The sequence below is a fragment of the Nipponia nippon genome, unplaced genomic scaffold (genome assembly GCF_047370975.1).
Source record: "Nipponia nippon isolate SJK-2023a ecotype South Korea unplaced genomic scaffold, ASM4737097v1 scaffold_4, whole genome shotgun sequence".
Taxonomy (NCBI): Eukaryota; Metazoa; Chordata; class Aves; order Pelecaniformes; family Threskiornithidae; genus Nipponia; species Nipponia nippon.
Window position 1 is genome coordinate 21,642,846 of NW_028262358.1, and position 13,686 is coordinate 21,656,531.

At 43.7% G+C, this 13,686-nt stretch overlaps 1 protein-coding gene across 7 annotated transcripts in view; it reads right to left on the reverse strand.

Annotated features, from left to right (window-relative positions):
- The window catches only part of MARK1 (microtubule affinity regulating kinase 1), a 61,652-nt gene extending 50,467 nt beyond the window's left edge, over positions 1-11,185 (reverse strand). For 2 of the 7 annotated variants that reach the window (XM_087774741.1, XM_087774745.1), the window contains exon 1: positions 10,850-11,185. In XM_087774741.1, the coding sequence (XP_087630867.1) occupies positions 10,850-10,900 (51 nt within the window). In that variant the 5' untranslated portion in view covers positions 10,901-11,185. Of the gene's footprint in view, positions 1-10,130; positions 10,155-10,849 lie in introns of those variants that run through there. The other 5 variants (XM_087774740.1, XM_087774746.1, XM_087774743.1 and 2 more) reach the window with 5 other exon arrangements.
- Between the last annotated feature and the right edge of the window lie 2,501 nt (positions 11,186-13,686).

A 13,686-nucleotide genomic window follows, 5' to 3' on the forward strand; every position in this document is an offset into this window, starting at 1 on the left:
TATACTTCTGCAATCACTGGATAAGCAAGAATAGCTTTCTTTAAAAGGACCTTTAAATACAGTTTTTATTTTATCAGCCTACTTTGCTTTGCACAGGTTGAGGGATTAGATTTCCCTTAGCTTGCCTACAAACACTGCTGTAGGCATATATTCTCTAATAACAATTATGCCTTCCATTGGCTAATTCCAGCATCTGTATTAGATCGACCATCATTGCTCATACCAACTTTCCGTAGATAAGATTTCTCTGGACTATGCAGTAGATGGAGCAAGAGTTTCATTGTGAAGGGCTTTCATAAATTTTCTTTGTTCATGTGCATCTTATGTCCATCACTGGAAGAAAGAACTCTAAAAAGCAGCCAGCCTTGTTCATTTAATATCAAATTAAGAAAATCAAATTTGAAAAGCTATTATACATAGGTATGCCTGGTAAATACTACTCAGAGACACTATTATTAATATTTTCTGTATACATCTCATTGTATTGAATTATTACAATTGTTATTCCTTCTGGAGTCTGATCTTAAGGAAAAAATACTATTTTAGTCCTTCACCAAGTAATGACATTTTCCTGATTTTTTTTGATCACTGGTAGACAGTCCTTACTGTAATAATTGCATGGGGAAGAAAATCTGATTACTGTTGGAAAAAAATTACTAAATAAAACCCCAAATGCTTTAAAGAATTCTATTACCTTCAATCGATGATAATATCTGGAATAGAGATATGAGTAAATACATTACACATGTAATCCATTTGTGGAAAACAACCATATCCTCTGTAAGAGCTCAACATAGCATTTAACAGGCTAAGGTAATTTCCATGGCAAAAATCAGACTCTTAATGCGCGAGATTCTCTGAATTTTTGAGCTATGCCTCTGTTTATTTTAGCTAACGACAGAAACATCTAAGAATTAAAAAGATACTCTTATACAACTGAAGCCAAGCATGCACTCTCAAAAGGAATTTCAGAGATTTACTGTTTAAGCACAAGTTACACTGCTGCTATATGTACTGCAGTATGCCCCACACTTCACTTCCCTAACTCTGCAATTCTTGCACATTAAATTCCACATGTACCTGCTGAGTTTATGAAGAAAATCTCTCTCTCTACAAATGACATTAAAAAATTGTATGTCCTTTTGAACTAATCATTGTAAAGCTTTGGTTGCTCTCTGCTGTTATCTGGAAGAAGACAGCACAGTAACTTTACTAGGGGGGAAGGAAAGAAATGCAGAGTGAGGAAAATGTAGTCTAACCGATGAGTATTTAAAGTTGTAACAATCCTTTTTGCTCATAATTTCAAGAAGAACCCCCAAAACAGAAACAATTCTCCCCAATCCACTCACAGCAAAGCATTTCTTCATTCTCTTTAGCTTTACAATTCAGATTACTCCCGTACTAAAGTGCTCCTTGGGATTCACACAAAAGGATATTACTTGAAGGACAAACAGGAGCCACAACTACGTAGCTTTAGTAAAGCCATGTATTGGTTTTGCTTATGTCATTAAATGAGCAAAACTGGAAAAGGTCCCAGAAAGACTGAGAAGCATAAGGAAGTTGGCAACAAGTATGCAAGCTCAAGCACAAAAGCACGTTAGTAAGCAAAGTGTAGGGGAAAACAAGGTTGGGAGGGCAAGAATGTGATAAGATAGGAAATTACAGGTATTGAATGGCCAGCAACTTAATGAACATGGGTAAATGGAATCTCAGAAAGATGGATATTGGGAAGTAAGGATAAAGCTGCTGTGACAGCAGGTTATAGACTACCACCAAGTTTAAAATTAAATTGGTCAAATATTTGAGGGATTACATAAGAAAAATGGTCTATGTAATAACCTTTAACATTAAGACTACAAATAAACGGCTTTTTCCCCTCTGAAAAAGGGGGCTGCCTGGAGACAAGTAAAAGATGTTTTACTTTATTTTTCTTTTACTTTCTTCCTAAGTATTGGGTTAATATGGAAAAGATACGAACCAACAGTAGGGAAAGGAGAAAGCCAGGAGGAAAGCTTCCAAGAGAGCTGAAAATAGCACTCTATCGTAGTGACTAAGGCTGTGCCTCCACTTACAAGAAGGTGCATGTTTTACTGCATCACGAGTAAGGCATGGGTCCTCCTACAGAAGCACAGCGGAGCAGAGGCACTACAGGCTTTACCACGAGGTTAGCCTTGGGCAGGAGCCTTTACAGCAAGCCCTGCTAGAGCCTAATCTATCCAAATCTAATTTATTTTCTCCAACCACATCTGTCTAATGAAAGATATCGCTTCTCCCTAACAACCTTGCCTAATTTTGTCTCTGCTTGAGATTTTAAAAGTTATCATGCACTACTATTACTTTATAATACAAAAACAATTAGACTTTGTCACCAGTAATATCACTATCTGCTCTTGCAAAAGACTGCCACGGGCTATCCAGTAACTCTGTATGTTCAGCTATGTGAACATCGATGTACTAACACAAGTGCTTTCATCAGAGGTGAAATACAGTTCTTATTATCCAAGCTATCCATATCACAACTATGTATTTTCAAATACAATTCTGCAACACAACTGGACAAAGCTCCTCATGTGGAATCAATTAAAATGTATCATAAGTTTGGATATCATTCTCCGCTCTGATTAACATCTCTTCTTTTGCTACTTTTGTGAATTCTACAGGCCACGCATTTAAACGTACAACAGGATTATTATTCTACTTGCTGCCAACACACCATTAGGGTCATGGTGAACAAGGCACATACTGATCTGAAGTCACGAACGTGTTTCATTCTTTCCTCAGTGTAACTCAAACTATGTTTATCAGTCCTTACCTAAGAAATCATTAGGACTATGAACACATATCACATTATTATACTTACCGGGCATTCAAAATTACTGAACAATTTAAAGAATGTTTTACTGCTCATTTTTTTCTGCAAGTGCTTCTTTAGATTTTGTACACAGCTTAGAAATTCAAACAATCACACTGGCTAAAGCTTATTGTAACCAAAAGTCCTCTTTTTGATATGTTACCAGTCTTTTGAAGAATGCAGGTGTGAAGAAAAATAATCCTTCTTTTCAAAATATGATGTATTATTGTATTATGAATGTAGGTTTCTATAACATGGCTTACATTTTTATAAAATGTTGCAAACTTGAAACAGTTTGCACACAAAGGGCCAGAAGTCATTGGTACTGAGCACTTGTATCTTGAACAGCTCAGCAGGAGTCTTTACAGAAGTCATCTTGACTGTAAGCCACATTAAAGCTAACCAAGTAAGTGGAGTGCAGGCCACTTCTCATTGTGACACCCACAGCCTACACCTAAGGTGTCCCACAAGCATAGGAACGGCAAGATAAAAGAAGGAAAATCACTTTTTACTTGATCCATATACAACAAACAACAGAATACAAGAACTTGAAAACACAGACAACGCATTCATTCCAGCAGAAGAGAGCCTGCTTTCCACAATGATTTAAGGGATGTAAAGGGACTGTCGATCAGCCGTCCTGATAAGATGGACTATTTTGGAGTGACATAATGATCTTCCATTCTACAGAGATGCACAGAAAACCTGCGCTTTTGGGTTTTACATAAATAGACTCTACTGATCAATCATTACAACCTCAGCCATGGCACTGCTCCATGAGCATGTCCTGTTCGTTGCTTTAAAGGTTAATTGTAGCCCCGCTGAATTTAACTGTGCGGATGCCTTCCTACAACTGTGAACATGTCTTTCAGCATAAGTTGGTGTTTTCTTTGAAAGTATACATAAAGAAATCCCTGACAAAATGCTCATCTAAAAAAAACCCCAAAAAACAAAACCCACAACAAAAGCAAAACCACCAAACTTTTTTTTCAACTGGCATCTCAGTTCAAAAAGAGGCGGGATTATGATAAGCACAGAGAGTACTTCCCAAGGCTTTTGCTTGGGAAATATTTCACCAAGATAGCTATAGAGTGTTCGGTCATTACTTAGAAAAAATAAGATGAAACAAGTGCAGGGAAACCTGCCTTAAGAACAAGGACCATCTTATCCTCCTGGAATTTTTAACTTCAGATTTGCTAGGATGCTCACCAAAACTGTCTAAGCTGCATCATCACATACATCTATGAAGTCTTAAACTGACCTTGAGATCTCAACAATCCTTTGATTTTACTATTTGACTATGTAATTCACAGAAAAAAAAAGGAGACATTTTCTTTCTTAGATGAAATACAACTGGCCCAATGTAAAGCTCCGTTCAGCACTGAGCAGAGAGAACATACAAAAAATGTTAATTTAGAATGTGAGAAAAGTAGAAAAACGTTAACAATTAAACAGGCTTGGTAGTTGATGTGGAGAAAGCTTATCATTAAAACTCGGATTCAGTTGCATTATATTCATTACACTGAACGATGTGAATGTTTCAATGGAACTTTCCTGCTTTCATAGCTGTTTTCAGAAATATTCAACTGTGGAGAACATTTCTTTTTAATTTACGACTACCTAGAGGGGAGTAAACATTCAAGAACGAAGACCCAGAAAAAACTGGGAGGTCATAAAGAGTTTTTTTTGGTGATTCTGAAATTCCAGAGAGATTTAAAAAAAAAAAAAAATTAATAGATTGTATCATGACCACAACACAAATAAACTAAGTTTGAAACACGTCACTGTCTGCAGCAACTTACAAGTAGTATGTTTAACCTGGAGGGCAGCACAAATGTATACATTTAAAAAAAAAAAAAAAAAGGGGTTGAAGCTACTAAAAGATAATTAGATTAAACAGAAGCAATAAAATGCTTTCTCTCTGATATCACAACATTTGAAAAGTTTGCTCAAACTCTCAAATTGTTAGTAGGCCAATTTGTAAGAAATCCGTCTTAGGGCTTTAGTTGCACCATAGATTTCTAGCTCCACATTAATAGTAAAATCATCTCTCCTTTTTCAGAAGAGTTTCTCAATGAATCTGCACTACTGGAAAACTGTTTAAAGTTCTCTCTCAAACACCAGTAAGATATTAAGACTAGGTCCATGCTAAATTCTGAGAACAAGAAAAAAAAACCTCTGCAAGTGCAAATACAAATCACTGATCAAGAACATAACGTTACAGAAATCACTGTATCTGCACTTACAAGAAAAATGAAATTACTACTTTTTCTGTGTTTAAACTATTGATATCAACTAAAAGTTAGCAGGAGCTCCCTCTGCTAAACAACAGGAATTGTGATGGTAGAAACTTACCACATTTATAGTAGAAACATTAATTTCCAAATATAATTGGGTGCCATGGGGAAAAAAAAAATCCTCCCTTTACTGATGATTAAAACATTTTAAGTGCAGAGATAGAAAATTTAAAAAACTATATTAATATAAACAGTAAGTCTGCATGATCAGAAAAATATGACGGTAGAGACCCCACCGATAACAAGGCTCCATGGAACGTAATCTTCTTGTTCTAGTTCAGCGTTTAACTCCACTGACCATGTAAGTACAGTTTTCAGAACGCCAACCACAAACAATCTAACTTTATGTTTACCTATGAAGTATGAAATGAAACAAGTAGCACAATCAAACTGCATTAACTCTTTCTGAACTTCATATACTCTTTTACAATACCTAGAAAGAACACTGAGGCATGAAGCTACATTTTCACTGGTTTGTTCCAAAATATTTATCTTTACAGAAAGAAAATGAAACTAAACATCTATATCACCTGTCCCATGACACTCTATGATTCACACAGAAGGTTAACTTCAAAATGGATAACATACTTCATAACAAAATGAACCTTGTTCTCTCTGTGCATAATGCTATAGCTAAACGTATGTTTTACCTCACAACATAGGAGCTTGCTCAAGACCTGAACCAAAAGAAAAAAAAAGTCTGCATAGAGAAAACACAAACCTTCAAAATAAGATTAGGAGAATATACCCTGTTCTTACCATTCAAACAAACATACGACCTAATGGTGTAATTATGATCAAGGAAAATAATCTTACAAGGAAAGAACACAGACATTCTCCACTTTGCTAAAGCCCATCTCCTGTGGCTAAGAAAGATACAGCTGTACTCTTGAACCCATAAGGCTTGGAAACTAGGCCATTCTTCTGCTTAAGGCACTGAACGGAAGAATTCTTGTCAGATACTTTCTCCCACGCCCCCTCTGTCCAAATCAAAACCATGTGTTCTTATTGTGCAAAAGCAAATCCAGAAGGAAAAAAAACAGAAAGAAATTAAACATGGTATAATTATTACTACCCCAACCTGACCACTCCATTCCATCCTCTTATCTCTTGCCCTGTTCAATTTTTTTTCCTCTTTAAAATGCAGCTGTCTACTTGCCTCCACTACCAGAAAGTCCTCCTTAACCACACTCACTTTAGCTGGCATCCGAGATATTCTTCTCTCGCTAGGCTGCAAACAGGCGTGCATGTGTCAAAATTATAATTATTTGTATGATAATGAAGCAAATCACATGATCATAGGTCACTGTATTATCCTTCCTTAAAAATCCCTCTGCCGTGACATTTCTTAATCACTCTCAGATGGCACTGGCTAGGTAAGACAAACCACACTTCCCACATTCTTCCTCAACTCTGGCCAGTGTTATCATCAAGCACTCCTGCCTTGTTTGTTCCTTCTTCCGCCGTAAACATGCAAGATCTCTGCAGCAGAATTAACCGACTTTCATGTGTCTGAAAAGTACAAAGCAAAATAATACTTTAAAACTTAGCTAGATGGGTGACACCACAACACAAATGAATACTAATACCTTATAGTAAGGTTAAGCTGAACTTACTATAGAAAAAAAAAAAGTATTCTTACGCCAGACTAAGAAGTCCTTATGTCAGAAAAGCCAAACTACAGCATTCTTTTTTATTAATTTTACTAAAGTGAGTAGTATACAGCCGACTGTTGAATCTCTGAATCTTTTCTTATACAGAGCTCCTCAAAAACATTTAAGAGAATATATTACTGATGTATTTCTTTTCTTTTGCCTTAATTCAGGAAAACCATTCCCCAATTTAATGACATGATACAATACAATACACCATGAAGGGAAAAACATAAAAGCCCCTCTTTCCTCAATTAATACCAACTCAGTGAAAACAAAAGGGCAACTCTAGCTCAAAGCTTTTGATTCCTGTCCCTCTCCTCCTCTAGCCCCAGCAGAGATGGGAAGCTCAGTTCACCCAAACTAACCCCAACTGCAAGTGTTTCAATGCACTGAAACATTACCTATGGCAGCTTACACAAAATGTATCAAAAGGAAGCTGTAAATAGTTACATGTACAAAATCAAAACACAGGAAAATTACTATTTTGAATACTACTCTTACCAGATTTATTTTTTTTAAGTGCGGGGTAATAGGCATGAAAATAATCTTTACTGTACTGCCTCCACCCACTTAATTTCCCCAAGCTTCCCAATAAACCGTTCAATAGGAATAGTGTTTGACAATCATTTTCTATTTTGTTTCCTTAAACATAGCTTTCATGAAAGAGAAATAACATTTCCAATGAAAAATATTTATGGACACATGCTAGAAAAGTTAAACATAGCACTGGGAGACACAAAGAATAGCAAAAAGGAAAAAAAAAAAAAAAAAGGTGTGAATTTCTCTAATGCAAACCTATCAGTTATCCACATACTGACTGTTTCACAACCACTGTTTCCCCTCCACCTGTTGTTTGTCCATTGTCGGCGGTCCCTGTACCTTTCACTCCAGCTTTCTGATAAGACCTTATCAAGTAATCTCCTATACGATCTTATCCCTTCACGACTATTTTCAAAGGGCGCTGTGGGATAAAAGGCACAAAGAATTACGGAAATATGTATGTTTTTCACCCATCCCACCAGGAACTCCCATAATTCCTCAAGGAATGTATATTCTTATGACAGGTGCTATATCCAATTATCACAATATTTTTTTTTCAAATGACAGAACACGTGCTTGCATACTCACTGAGAAAAGCATACGTTGCTTTTTTAAATACGTACTATTTTAAAGAGCACTGAAAGCAGCTGCCAAGAGACTGGGGGTGGCAGTGGTAGGGTAGTTCCCCATGATTTCATGCAACGACCTCACGCCATGTGCAAAGCACAGCTGGATGTGTACGTAGGCTTGTACTCAGAACCATCAATCAGCTCACTCTGGGATACAGAGCTACAGCCTGTCCCTTGAGAGCCACACAATGGAGCAACATTGCTGAGATGGCCACGTGTATGAGATGGAAGAAGAGTACCCTCCTGTAGATCACCATTAGCTGCAGAACTCGGGGCAGCTTCACTAATATACGTGTACTCAGGAACTGGAAATATGCGCTACAAAGATGGATTTATTTACCAGGCCCAAACCACTCCTACTTACGCTGCTCTAACTACTCACTCTTTCCAACCACTTCTCGCTTTAGTTGCAACGTCTTATACCCTAGTTACCCAGAGCTTACCAGCTAAACTTTGTGCATCAAGACCCAGCAGCACAAATGCTTTGCCAGTCCATTAGCGTTTATTAGCAGGAGAAAGCACATTAAAAGTAAATTAAGAGTCTCACTTCACCCTGACAGTGTCCATTTTAAACCAAGGAATGCTGTTCGGGAAATCAGCAACGGACCACCTCCTTCTTCATCCCACGTTTGCCACTTCAGCAAAAGGTCTTACGTAAGGGAGACCACGGGTACCAGAGAGGGCTTCCCGAGGCTCCCCCGTGGACAGAAGTGACAACCTCCTCAAGATCTCTGCTCCAAAACCCAGCAGACACCATACTAATGGCAGCATTAGAATTACTTTGTGCAGATTTGGGAACTTACTACTGCATGGCTCTTTACTGTTTATCTGACTGGAAGATTACATTCGTTAGTATCAGGTTACAGACTTATACCAAGATTTTCAGGAGCAAATGTGCAATTTTGAGTATTTTGATATCCCGCACAAACTTGTTTTAGATAGCCAATGAACTCTCTGAAATAAACAAATAATCCTTGTCAAAATAGAGGTGTCAAAATAGAGCATTCAAAAGTAGCATAATATTTTCTAAATGAACTACCAAGACTACCAAGACTTTAATTGAAGTTTTCATTCTATAGAATTTGATGACGTCTGAGAATATTTCCATTTGCCTTGTGTAAATGTAGTTTGCAAGTCTTATGTACTATATTACTGGATATATGCATAAATATTTCTTATCTCTTCCTGTCATCTATTCCTCATCTACATTCCTATATACATTTGAAATGGAGACTCATAAGCAGCATGTATCACTCAAACCTGGACTTTGTAATTTAATTAAATCTAAACTTTCATCTTCATCTCAAGGACTTGCTTTCATTCTGACACTAATACAGGATTCATCAGTCCATGAAGAGTAAGGACAGACCAAATGCATCTACTTGCTTTAAGCTTTAACTAGTAACCACAGTGATATTGCTATATCAATTAAACTTCCCCTGAGCGACTGACACTAAAAATTCATTATAATAAGACAGCAAGCTAGGGTTTTACTTCTTTAACTATATTATCTCATTTCTGTTACCCTTGTCTTCCAAATCCTCTTCTCATATTCACTTTTCACTTCACATAACTCAGTAACCTGTTCAGCAGACACTGCTGCTTTGGCTGGTACAGTAACAAACATTATGAGCTCCTACGGTTGGCCAGAACCTCTATGGATTGATGCAATACAAACAAGCACCTTCCTCAACCCATTTCAACCCACCAGACCATTTTCCTTCATTTCTTACTGATCCCTGTCAACCCAGCAAGAAGGTGGGTGCAACTGCATGTGTTAAATTTCGTATGATTCCTTTTTCTGTCCTGCGCCTTCTGCCACCCTCCCAAAGGCAACTGATGATATCTAGCACACATTCCAAACAAACCTCTTCTAGTATTGGTCCCCTGACCTAAGACGACAATTTCACACCTCCCATACTAGCGCCTATTTAAATAATCACTACTGACAGACAGACCAGACACGGTCCAGGATTTTAAGATTTCTCAGGTACACCGTGTACTGTAACTGAGACCGGTTATTTTCTGTGGGAAGACCACCACAATGGGGAACAATCCTATGCTTCTACCCCATCAAGTCCGGGCGGAGCAGAGGAAGAGCGCAAAGATGTTTAAAGAGAGCACAAAGGAAGATACAAACAATCAACTCGGGAGGTACCAAGGACATGACGACAGACAGCCTCTCGCAGACGCAGCACAAAGCAAAACAGAGGAAGGAATACAGCAACAGCAACGCCGCGGACCATCTTCGAGGTGCAAACCGAACAAAGAGCAAGTACGGCTGAATCCCAGCGGGCGAGACGGGAACGAGTGCCAGGCAGTTAGAAAGACCACGAGTGGGTGCCCTGGCCCTGGCCCTGCCCCAGGCCCAGGCGTGCCCGGCGTGGGGGACGCGTGAAGGCAGGGCGGCCCGGCCTGCAGCCCGCGGGGGTAGAGGCCTCTCCCCGCCGGGGGACCGAAGCCAACGGCCCGTGTGTGCCTACAGCCGCCGGCTCCAGCCAAGTACATATACGGGCGGCCCGGCCCGGCCCGGCCCAACAACGCGTTGGAAGGGGCTGCCCGGCCGCCGTGCGGGCGGCAGCCGCCCACCGACCCTGCGGGAGGCCCGGGGCCGCAGGCGGGCTGGGGCGACGTGGAGCCCGGCGCGCCGGACCCGCCCCGGCAGCGCCGCATGGAGGAGCCTGAGGCGCGGGCAGGCGGCGGTGCCGGCCCGGCCCGCCGGGCGAGGGGACGGCCGCGGCCCGCCCGCCCCTCGGGCACCTGGCCTGGGCGGCGGGACAGGCCGGGCCGCCGCCAGGTGCCGGGGGGAGGCGGCTGCGGAGGGGGCGGCGGGCGGGGGAAGGGGGGCGGCGGAGGGGGGCCCGGCGCGGCACTCACGTTCTCCGTGTCCCGCTCGTTGACGGTGGGCAGCGGCGTCCGAGTGGACATCTTGTGGGCCGCGGCGGCGCCGCGCCCGGCGCGCTGAGGGGAAGGCCGCCCGCTCTCCTAGGCCGCGGCGGAGGCCGCCGGCTGCCCCCGCCGGCAGCCGGGCGCACACGGCGGGACGCGGGCCTCCTGCCGGCCCCGCTAGGCGCCCGGCGCCATGGCCTCGCCCGCCCGGCCGACCCTCCGCCCGCCGTGCTCCCCGCCCGCCTCGCCGCCGCCGGGCTCCGCGCAGCTCGGCCGCCGGCTCCTCCTCCTCCCTCCTGCCCGCTCAGGTGAGCGGCCGGCAGCGCAGGGGGGCCGCGGCGCCTCCTCGCAGCATCCGGCGGCGGCACCGACTCCTCCTCCCGCCGCCGCTGCCCCGCGCTCCCTTCCCCGTCTCTCCCCTCCCCTCCTCCTCCCCGCCCCCGCCCCGCCGCGCTGGGCCCGGCCCCGCCGGCCAGGCTCCGCCGCCCCGCGCCGCAGGAAGCGCCGGGCGGTGCGGGCGGGCGCGGCAAGCGCGGGCGGGCGGGCGGGGGGGGGGGCCTGTGCCGGCGCCACCGTCCCTCCCGCCGCGGCACCCGTCACGGGTGGCGCCGGGCCCTGCCGGGGTGGCGGCCGGGCGGGAGGGCGCGCCGGGCCCCGGCCCGAGGTGGAGTGGGCCGGGGCAGGTGTGCTGCTTCGTGGGGGAGGCCGAGGGGAGGGGGCCGGGGGTGGGAGGGCCCCGGGAGGAGGCCGGCGGGGCTCGGGGAGTCAGCCGCCTGCGGAGCCCCCTGCCTGAGGGACGCGGGACGGGGTCCACAGGGGTGCTGGGCCTCCTGCAGCCTGGCGAGTGGGTTGCCGCAGAGACTCGCCCATTGCCAGGAGTCGGCCTTGGAAAGGGCGGTGGGGCAGCCCTGCCCGCCTCCCGCACGGCTCCGAGTCCACAAGTCACAGACTCTGGGAGGCTCCTAAAACCCTGTGTCAGCATCGGTGTAAACCCAGCCGTTTATTTGTGCGCCTGAGCCAGCCAGCCTCCTTCACCCACTTGAAGCTGAAATCGGATCGACAAGACTCTGTGCGATGCATCTATCTGCTCGTGTCCGACCGGCACGCAGTCCTCAAACACTTCACCGATGACCTCATGTACTTAAAATTAGAACCATACACACATTTTTGTCTTTGAGAAGTTACTAGTGTTTACATGACAGCAGCTTTTGCTATAAAACCAGCCAAACCCTTCACCAAATTCTAAAAATGATCTGTAAAAATAAAAAAAATAACCCCCTCTGCACCAAAACCAAAAGAAAAACAATGTGCCCGAATTTCCGTTGCAATATTTCGGCAGATTTTTGTAGCTCAGGCTGTAAACATCTGCATAAATGCTGTAAACATCATCGTAAATGCTGTAAACACAATCCTTGCTCTGAAAGACCTTCCTTGTGAAAAATACTTTGGGAAGCACTTGATGGGTTGTATGTCTATCTCCAGGAAGCTCTTATGTGCTGGGGCATGGATTGTTATTTATTACCTATATTTATAGGTTTTATATATATATGTGCCTATATTTATAGGTAAACACACTAAACAGAGTATATTTAGGTCGGGCTGTGTTAGTTCTGGTGTGGTTCAAGGGGTGCCCCCAGCTCCTCAGCACTGGTCAGCCAACAGCGGAGTTTTCCAGATGTTTGGGAAAAGAGCTCTTCCTCTGCAGCCGATGCAGGCACAGGCAGAGAACGTCCCCACGCTGTACGCGCAGTGAGACTGGACTCGCTCTTTGCACATTCAGCATCGTGTTGCTCTGAGCATGCATGATTTGTCTGTCTGGAATGACAGAGGTTCCCAGCTAGTCCTCAGCCCAAAGCCTCCCAAATCCTTGCGAGGGCCTCTGCGAGCTCCTAGCTCTCTCCTCACGTAGCTGGCACTACCAACCACAAAGGAAATTTCAGGGTCCTTCATTTTTCCGGGAACAAAATAATCCAAGATTGGCTTTACGTGGTGTAAACAGCCATGGTCTAGCCAGCATGCCAAAACAAGTTTGTTGACAAACTGGATATTAACCCAGTTTGGTTGCTTAGCTCATCAAAATGCATTCACTTTTATCCCAAATGAGAACAAGGCTGTGTCTAGGGCTCTGTGTGGGGCCTGACTCTGCAACCCTTACTTGGTCAAAACTCCCACTGACGCAAGTCCGTCGTGGTATGGATTTGTGTACGCGCTTGTGGTCAGAGAAGAAAGGAGCGTAAACTCAAATGTCTTCTAAATGTGTTTAATGGCACCACTGACTAAGGGAAAGCTTAGAAAGACTTCCTGCCTTAGAATTTGAATGTGTTTTGGTCAGTAATTCGTAGGAAAATGTTGGTTCATCAGAAATTAAAAGTGTAATAATATTATAATTCTTGTTATCTGAAGATCTGCTTTGCAGTTGTTTTGGCCATAGTTGTTACTGTTATCATCTTTTTTCACATTAATAAGTCACTCATTCATTTAATAGCTCGGTTTAATTTTGTTTGGTTATTACTACAGGCCTCTCGTCTCCCCCGAGTGAGAACATGCAGCGACAACAACTGAGGAGCTGTGTGGAAGAAAAGGTGACCACAGAGATGGTCCCATCGTCCCCCAGCCGCTCTCCAAAGAGGCAAAAAGGAAGATGGGCAATGGGCTGAGCACAAAAATGGCCTGGAAAAAGGGTGCTCCAGACTGTCTGAGACCTGCACTAAAATATGCAGAAAGTTATTGCTGCTTCACGCAGCGTTAAGGCCTGCTTGGTGCCCAGCGCGAGTCACAGAGCACGAGCAGGGCTCGGGTGGCGGCAGCAGCGGTGCTGCGGAGGG